Source organism: Triticum urartu, chromosome 3A (assembly GCF_056163025.1).
Source record: "Triticum urartu cultivar PI428250 chromosome 3A, HENAU_Tu73, whole genome shotgun sequence".
NCBI classification, from domain to species: Eukaryota; Viridiplantae; Streptophyta; class Magnoliopsida; order Poales; family Poaceae; genus Triticum; species Triticum urartu.
The window spans coordinates 505605243-505615246 of NC_141875.1; the positions used below are offsets into that span (position 1 = coordinate 505605243).

The 10004-nt window shown below is 46.7% G+C and overlaps 1 protein-coding gene across 1 annotated transcript; it reads left to right on the forward strand.

The window, feature by feature from the left end:
* Window positions 1–1395: 1395 nt before the first annotated feature.
* On the forward strand, window positions 1396–2517 carry LOC125548596 (oil body-associated protein 2B-like). Its single transcript, XM_048712162.2, has 2 exons — window positions 1396–1814; window positions 1895–2517. The coding sequence occupies exons 1-2, from the start codon at window positions 1523–1525 to the stop codon at window positions 2353–2355; spliced, it is 753 nt and encodes a 250-aa protein (XP_048568119.1). The 5' UTR covers window positions 1396–1522; the 3' UTR covers window positions 2356–2517.
* Window positions 2518–10004: the final 7487 nt, after the last annotated feature.

Below are 10004 nucleotides of genomic sequence, written 5' to 3' on the forward strand. Positions count from 1 at the left end.
GCCGTGAATTTGGGGAAGGAAATGGAAGGACGGGTCTGACCCAATCCCGCGAGCAGTTGACTGGCATGTGAGAACGGGGATGAAATGGGAATCGCCGAGGGGGACGAGGGTAACGGACCTATGCCCGGGAGAGGCACCGGTGTCGTAACCGGCCCCTGCTCCCGGTGAAGGAATGCGTCGCCGTGGTCCTCAGACCTGTGGGGCAGCTCCCGCGCGCTGGTGCTAGTGCCGAGGAGGCCGCTGGTCGCTGCGAGGATGTGTGCCCGATCGCTGCCGCACGAGGCGCCACCGCCGCAGACGCGCACCCCTGTTGCAGATTGGCCACTGTTGCGCCCAAATCCGCCACGCGACGCTCCATGTCTGGCCGCCACGCGAGCAGATCATCGAGCTTGACGGTGTTGGCGCGCACCACCGCGGTGTTGTTGCGCAACTCGAGGCGGAATTCGTCCATGGACGACGTGATCTTCTCCATGTACTCCTTCATGGTAGGATCCATGGCTTCGATTTGAACCCGAGCTTGGCGAAGACGGCGTGTTTCGATGAACTGCGCCAGAGCGAGGGCGGGGAAGAGGTGGTGATGGGTCTCTGATACCAGATGTAAGGGAGTAGATATGTCTCTCGATCTAATACAGCATAGCCAAGGATCTGATTACAGCTAAGTTACAATTGCCATGGACTAGGGTTCATATGAATTGGGGAAATAGGGTAGGTGGGAGAAGAGAGAGCCGGTGCCGTGCCGTTCTGATCCACTGGATGGCGAACCCCCTTGGTCGCAGTAAGATAAGTAGGTGTGCTGGGCTAGTTCACCCACTCTGGCCCAGTTACTTTGGTGTTGGCCTTGCGAGCCCGCGCCGTCCTTGTACGCGCCGGTGAGTTGCTGCGATCTGTGGCCCGCATGTCAGGCGTGTTAGGTGCGTTGACAAATTTGATTGTGGTTTTAGTATGAGTAATTTGAAACGGAGGTACAAATTACTCGTCGTGGTTTTAGGGGCTGTTTGGTTTGTAACTAACTTTTCCAAAGATTGTCACACCTAAGGTTAGGCAAGTTTGATTAATTTAGGTGAGTGTTTGGTTCAAGCCACACCTTAGACAAGCCACACTTGTGCCCCACATGGCATACACACAAAAAGTGTGGCAAGATTCCCTTAGGCTTGTCAACTTGTGGCTCTCATTTTAATAAATTAACTTTAAACAAGTTTGGTAAAAATGTGTGATAAAGTGTGACAATACTAGTCCTAGAATCAAACAGCCCCTTAGTTTGAACTAAAACCATAGAAGGCTCGAGGATGATGAGCTCCCAAGTTTGTGACGTGTATCGGCCCTCGGCGCCACGTTCTGCGGTGGAAGCTCCTACTCATAGTTCTCGCGCCTTCAGCAAGCACGCCACGTCCTGCGCCTAAAGCAGCACGCGTCGCGGCGTCAGGGCAGCTTCGTGAACTCCTCCAAGTTACGACGATAAGAAGACCGCGCCCTCGACTGATCGGCAATCAACCTGCTGCGATCTGCCAACGCGCGAGAAGCGATGTCCTCCAGTGATCAGAACCCAGCGCCCACGCCCACCTCGGGAGCCGGCGGGACGGCGCCGCCGCCGGGCAGGCCGACCACGGTCTCCTCGCAGGCGATCGACATGGGCGCTCAGGTGCTGCAGACGTTGAAGCCGGTGCGCCAGATGAAGCAGCACGCGTGCAGCTTCGCGCTGTACGCACACGACATGCACCGGCAGCTCGAGGTCCACCACTTCGTCTCCCGCCTCAACCAGGACGTCCTCCAGTGCGCCGTCTATGACTCCGACAAGCCGTCGGCCCGACTCATCGGTATGTCAGCCGCCGGAGCCTCGCCGACCATTATGTTTGCGGTTTGCACGTTTGGTCGCTCATGAGCCTGGATGTTGCAGGTGTGGAGTACATCGTGTCGGACAACATCTTCGAGGCCCTGCCGCCGGAGGAGCAGAGGCTGTGGCACTCGCACGCCTACGAGGTCAAGGCCGGGCTGTGGACCGACGTGGGCGTGCCGGAGATGCTGCAGACCTCGGAGATGGCCAGGATGGCCAAGACGTACGGCAAGTTCTGGTGCACGTGGCAAGTGGACCGCAGCGACCGGCTGCCCCTCGGCGCGCCGGCGCTCATGATGTCGCCGCAGGCCGTGGAGCCGGGCCGGGTGCGCGCCGAGCTGGTGCGCGCGCGCGACGAGAGGTGCAAGGTGGACAGCTCCGCTCGTGGGCTCAAGGCTGAGAGGGTGGAGATGGATGAGCCGGAGTGGATCAACCCGAACGCCGACTACTGGCGACTGCACGGCAAGGGGTTCGCCGTAGACGTCACGGCCACGGAGATGAAGCAGCACGCGCCCTTCCCTTGAGAGATCGAATGGTTGCCCAGTGAAATGCGCGTCTTCTTTCAACTTCTGTTGGTTGGTCTTGTTTTTCCGTAGAGTCGTCGGTGTACGGGACAGTCGGGAGATGTCAGTGAAGGTGCAAGTTACGTTTGATTCTATATGATCCAACGTCATTTCCCCTGATTATTTGCATTCTTTACTGCCGTGGTTTCATCTTTGTAAATTGCAATATGTGCATGCTGTCGCATCTTGCAGCTCGAAAAACAGGACAGGATCGACATGGTGGATTTTGTTGTGACAAGTTAATTGCAGGAAACTAAGGCCAACTCTAACCGTGATACCCTATCTCACCTCAGAGGAGTATAATTTCGCTTTCAGTCTTGCTAAGTCTCAGACGAGTAACTCGACTTGTCTTAGTTACGTTGTATCCCTTTCAGTCTTGCTAAGTCCCAGTCAAGTAAGACTTTATTAAGTCTCAGTTATACTGTATCCATGAGACGAGTAACTCGACTTCGTTAAGTCTTAGTTACGTTGTATCCCTTTCAGTCTTGCTAAGTCCCAGTCAAGTAAGACTTTGTTAAGTCTCAGTTATACTGTATCCATGAGATCTATGTTGTATCCGTGAGATCTTACGTTAATATATTCGTGCAAAGTTTTTTTTTCAGTTTTTCTTTTTCCATCTTGCTTCGTTAAATCACCATTTTAAGTTTTTCTTTTTTCTTTTTGCTTCGTTAAATTTTAGTCGACTGAGATCTAGTCACATCTTATTGATTTTTACTTTCGAAATCTAAATAGGGGAGGATATTTTATCCTCTCATGTCTATCCCGTGTGTAAATTTATTTCAGAGTGGTAGAAAAAGTTGAGCCTCTCTCGACTCTTCCCCGTCGATCGCCCGACGGCCTCGGCGATACTAGTTGCCTCCATGGGTCCTTACCACCCTTTTGTCTAATGCTGAGCCTTCGGCGAAAATGGCCGGTGCATCATCATCATTGATGACTTACAAATATAAGAGGTCAATTGTAGCTCTTTTTGATAAGTAGAAGTGTCGAACCTAACAAGAAATGAGAGAAGCAGAAAGAATGAAAAGTAATTGTCAACAAGGTAATGTCTGCAAGTGCTGAAATTGTAAATAGCAGAGTATTTTGATAGCAAGATAATTTGTAACGAGTAAGTAACGATAATATTACAAAAGTGCAGCAAAGTAGCCCAATTCTTTTGAGGCAAAGGACAGATCAAAACGGTCTTTTATAATAAATAAAGCGTTTTTGAAGGTACACATGAATTTCATCTACTTACTTTCATCATGTTGATTCAATTTGTGTTTGTTATTTTAATAATTTGATATGTGACTGGACTGATACTTAGGTGTTGTTCTTACTTGAACAAACTTTCTACTTATGATTAATACTCCCACAAGTATCAACAACTATGAGAAAAATATTAAGAATAAATTCTAACCATAATATTAAACTTTTGGATTCGATCGGCCCCTTACGGAATAGAGCATAAACTGAGGTTTAAGATTCTGTCATTCTCGCAACTCATCATCTAATTGCTACTTCACAATGCATTCCCTTAAGCCCAAATATGATGAAGTGTCGACGTTCACATGACACCATTAAGGGAATCAGAACATATATACTATCAAAATATCAAACACATATCAATTTCACATGATTACTTGCAATATAATTTCTTCTGTGACCTCAAGAACAAAAATAATTACCCATAAATGATAACCATGCTCAAGATAAGAGGAGGATTAAATAGCATATTAGATCTGAACATATAAACTTTTATCAAACAAACCATACAGTAATCAACTACAAGATGTAATCAACACTACTAATTATCCACAAACACCAATCTATAGTTCCGGTAACAAGATTAAACACAAGAGATGAACTAGGGTTTGAGATGAGATGGTGTTCTTGAGCTCAAACCCGCGAATTTTGATCTCTTCGCTCGAAGCTCCGTTTCCAAAACTGTTTTGGGGGATTGTTGCTTGGTATGTGTCTCCACCGTTTGTCCAATTAATTTTTGCTTTAGTGGTTTATATTTTGAATAATTAGCTACTCTTGGTGCTATTGTAGATGCGCTTGCATGTTAAATTCTTAGCTTTTTAAGTAGTTTGAATGCTTGTTATGGCTTCTATGCATCCCAATGAGTAGTTGCTATCAACCTTATAAAGTTTTGTTGACAAATTTTTGTCACCTCAAAAGTTTTATTTTCAGAAAATTGTACGCGGACATGATGAACCTATTTATAAGGAGTTCTTCGAGGAGATGATCCTCGGGAGCATCTTCTAGTGACAGTTCTGCTCGCCGGTTTTATGTTGAACCAAGTGAAAGTTCCACGCGAGATGCCACCACCAAAACATGCTTATGGCCTTGCGATGAGTATATGGTGTGTGTGGGCATTAAGGAGGAATTTGAGCAATATGTTCACAATGTTGGTCTCGATTCCTACCTTTCAGATAAGTGTGAACAAGACCAACTTCTCACTGAATCATTTGTCAAAGAATTTAAATATTTTCCACGTGAGTCTAGGGTGTCGTTTATACTTTATGATAGTCCATTTTTTATCTCACTAGAGAATTTTGCTTATCACCGCAAGCTTCCATTTTAGGGTTCGCTTGACGAACCACCAAAAGCTGAGTTCGAAACATTCTTAACGAGCCTTTGTTACAATGAAAGGAGGGGAGTGACTCAAGGTAGAATAAAGAGCATTCATTTCCCCGTAATTTAGTACTTTGTGTTATTTAACGGAAAATGCATAGTAGGCAAGTAAGACTGCAGCATGCTTTGTGCTCCAGACTTGAGCCTCATACGTACTGCTCTCACCGGTGAAAGGAATTATAACCTTGCAGTCATTGTTGCACGCAGACTTCAACATAATGCTAATAGTGGCTGGTTCTATGGTGGAATTTATGCCATGTGTTTAGCACGAGGGCTGGGTGTCGTGGAATTGTCACGGCAGATGTCCTAGTAGAAGAAATTAGTCGCAGGGCCATCACAACTAGGTTAGCTTAAAGGGGTTAAACGGGACAAACGACACGAAGAGTTTATACTGGTTAGGCCCCTTACGATGAAGGTAAAGGCCTACTCCGGTTTGGGATTGTATTGCTAGGGTTTCGATTACCAGGGAGCGAATATGCTTGACCTAGTTCTCGATCTCTTGTTTCTTGTCCTAAACTGCCGCTGCGTTGTCCTTTTATATACACAGGTTGACGCCCGACGCCTTACGGAGTCCCGGCCAACTTATACAACATGTCCGGCTCGGTGACTAACTACGCCTGCCTTACAATACAAATCACACATACATGGTGGTTCATCCACCTGGGCTGTAAGTCACCTCTGGGTCTTGGGCCATCACCAGGCTCGTATGATCCGCCATCTTCATTGGTAAACCGCGAGTGGTATAACCCGGCCCCTCCTGGGCGGTTCATACCCAGTAGTTATATCCCCAACATTAGGCCCCAGGTTGATGTGAACTTGTTCATATCAATCTTCAATACTTATAAAACATCCTTCCTCATTTGCTCTTACGAGATCTTGTAACCCGCCGTGACGTCATCTCATAGGATTGTGGTAACCCGGTGTGACGTCACCTGTCATTAATATTATGCAAGGCCCAAATCTTAATATACCCTCTCTTTTAATGAGCCTCCAAAAATCGAGGCGTCTGTGATGTCACATATCCATTTTTTTAACCTCCTCAATTCCTGCGCATGATACTTTATCTTTCCAGCCTTATAAATAGGGCCAGGGGTCCCTTCTCACATTCCCCCTTCGCCTTCTAGTCTCCATCCTCTACCTCACAATGCCTCTTCACCCGAGTTCCGACGCCCCCGTCGACCTTCACCACTACCTCGTATACGGCCGTTGCATCAACCTGAACTGACCAGAGTCCATCCGCGCATCTCCGCCGTTCAGCAGCTCCGGTGAGTTTCCCTTTTCCTTTCACCGTAGATCCCATTAGGGTTTCCACAAGTTCATCGCAGGTCCAAACTTTATACTCCTCCTACATGCTGGTAGTGGTAGTACTAATTTTTGATATTAAAACATCTCCTCTGCGTGAGAAACCCAATCTGGAGACATGAACTACTCAACTACTGCCACTTAGGTTTGGATATTTTTCCATTATTTGAAGTGTTGTAGATCCAAAATCATAGCATCAATCTATGAAATCTGTTTTTCCAACACATAGCAACTTTTTCACTCTTAGATTTGTAAATCAATAATTATGTGGGCTGTGATACGTCTCCGTCGTATCTACTTTTCCAAACACTTTTGCCCTTGTTTTGGACTCTAACTTGTATGATTTGAATGGAACTAACCCGGACCGACGCTGTTTTCAGCATAATTGCCATGATGTTGTTTTATGTGCAGAAAACAAAAATTCTCGGAATGACCTGAAACTCCACGGAATATCTTACAATAAATAATAAAAAATCCTCGCCAAAGATGAAGACCAGGGGGCCCACACCCTTGCCACGAGGGTGGGGGGCACGCCCCCCTAGGGCGTGCCCCCCTACCTCGTGGGCCCCCTGGAGACCTTCTGACTCCAACTCCAACTCTATATAATTGCTTTCGGGGAGAAAAAATAGGAGAGAAGAAATCATCACGTTTTACGATACGGAGCCGCCGCCAAGCCCTAAAACCTCACGGGAGGGCTGATCTGGAGTTCGTTCGGGGCTCCGGAGAGGGGGATTCGTCGCCGTCGTCATCATCAACCATCCTCCATCACCAATTTCATGATGCTCACCACCGTGCGTGAGTGATTCCATCGTAGGCTTGCTGGACGGTGATGGGTTGGATGAGATTTATCATGTAATCGAGTTAGTTTTGTTAGGGTTTGATCCCTAGTATCCACTATGTTCTGAGATTGATGTTGCTATGACTTTGCTATGCTTAATACTTGTCACTAGGGCCCGAGTGCCATGATTTCAGATCTGAACCTATTATGTTTTCATCAATATATGAGAGTTCTTGATCCTATCTTGCAAGTCTATAGTCACCTATTATGTGTTATGATCCGTTAACCCCGAAGTGACAATAATCGGGATACTTACCGGTGATGATCGTAGTTTGAGGAGTTCATGTATTCACTATGTGCTAATGCTTTGTTCCGGTTCTCTATTAAAAGGAGGCCTTAATATCCCTTAGTTTCCATTAGGACCCCTCTGCCACGGGAGGGTAGGACAAAAGATGTCATGCAAGTTCTTTTCCATAAGCACGTATGACTATATTCGGAATACATGCCTACATTACATTGACGAATTGGAGCTAGTTCTGTGTCACCCTATGTTATGACTGTTACATGATGAACCGCATCCGGCATAATTATCCATCATTGATCCGACGCCTACGAGCTTTCCATATACTGGTTTACGCTTATTTACTTTCCCGTTGCTATTGTTACAATCATTACAAAATACCAAAAACATTACTTTGCTTTCGTTACTCTTTTGTTACCGTTACCATCACTATCATATTACTTTGCTACTAAACACTTTGCTGCAGATACTAAGTTTCCAGGTGTGGTTGAATTGGCAACTCAGCTGCTAATGAAGGAAATATGCCCTAGAGGCAATAATAAAGTTATTATTTATTTCCTTATAATCATGATAAATGTTTATTATTCATGCTAGAATTGTATTAACTGGAAACATAATACATGTGTGAATACATAGACAAACAAAGTGTCACTAGTATGCCTCTACTTGACTAGCTCGTTAATCAAAGATGGTTATGTTTCCTAACCATGAACAATGAGTTGTTATTTGATTAACGAGGTCACATCATTAGTTGAATGATCTGATTGACATGACCCATTCCATTAGCTTAGCACCCGATCGTTTAGTATGTTGCTATTGCTTTCTTCATGACCTATACATGTTTCCTATAACTATGAGATTATGCAACTCCCGTTTACCGGAGGAACACTTTGGGTACTGCCAAACATCACAACGTAACTGGGTGATTATAAAGGAGTACTACAGGTGTCTCCAAAGGTACATGTTGGGTTGGCGTATTTCGAGATTAGGTTTTGTCACTCCGATTGTCGGAGAGGTATCTCTGGGCCCTCTCGGTAATGCACATCACATAAGCCTTGCAAGCATTGCAACTAATGAGTTAGTTGCGGGATGATGTATTACAGAACGAGTAAAGAGACTTGCCGGTAACGAGATTGAACTAGGTATTGGATACCGACGATCGAATCTCGGGCGAGTAACATACCGATGACAAAGGGAACAACGTATGTTGTTATGTGGTCTGACCGATAAAGATCTTCGTAGAATATGTAGGAGCCAATATGGGCATCCAGGTCCCGCTATTGGTTATTGACCGGAGACGTGTCTCGGTCATGTCTACATTGTTCTCGAACCCGTAGGGTCCGCACGCTTAAGGTTACGATGACAGTTATATTATGAGTTTATGCATTTTGATGTACCGAAGTTAGTTCAGAGTCCCGGATGTGATCACGGACATGACGAGGAGTCTCGAAATGATCGAGACATAAAGATTGATATATTGGAAGCCTATGTTTGGATATCGGAAGTGTTCCGGGTGAAATCGGGATTTTACCGGAGTACCGGGAGGTTACCGGAACCCCCCGGGAACCATATGGGCCTTAGTGGGCTTTAGTGGAAAGGAGAAAGGGGCATCCCAAGGTGAGCTGCACGCCTCCCCCCTCCCCTAGTCCTATTAGGACTAGGAGAGGTGGCCGGCCCCCTCTCTCTCTTCCCCCCCGAGGAATCCTATTCCAACTAGGATTGGGGGGGGGGGGAATCCTACTCCCGGAGGGAGTAGGACTCTCCTGGCGCGCCCCTTGTGGCCGGCCAGCCTCCCCCCTTTGGTCCTTTATATACTGAGGTAGAGGCACCCTAGAACACACAAGTTGATCCACGTGATCTATTCCTTAGCTGTGTGCGGTGCCCCCAGCCACCATAGTCCTCGATAATACTATAGCGGAGTTTAGGCGAAGCCCTGCTGCTGTAGTACATCAAGATCGTCACCACGCCGTTGTGCTGACGGAACTCTACCCCGACACTTTGCTGGATCGGAGTCCGGGGATCGTCATCGAGCTGAACGTGTGCTCGAATTCGGAGGTGCCGTAGTTTCGGTGCTTGATTGGTTGGATCGTGAAGACGTACGACTACTTCCTCTACGTTGTGTCAACGCTTCCGCAGTCGGTCTGCGTGGGTACGTAGACAGCACTCTCCCCTCTCGTTGCTATGCATCACATGATCTTGCGTGTGCGTAGGAATTTTTTTGAAATTACTACGAAACCCATCAGTGGCATCCGAGCCTAGGTTATTTATGTTGATGTTATATGCACGAGTAGAACACAAGTGAGTTGTGGGCGATATAAGTCATACTGCCTACCAGCATGTCATACTTTGGTTTGGCGGCATTGTTGGACGAGACGACCCGGACCAACATTACGCGTACGCTTACGCGAGACCGGTTCCCCCGACGTGCTTTGCACATAGGTGGCTTGCGGGCGACTGTCTCTCCAACTTTAGTTGAACCAAGTATGGCTACGCCCGGTCCTTGCGAAGGTTAAAACGGAGTCTATTTGACAAACTATCATTGTGGTTTTGATGCGTAGGTGAGATTGGTTCTTGCTTAAGCCCGTAGCAGCCACGTAAAACTTGCAACAACAA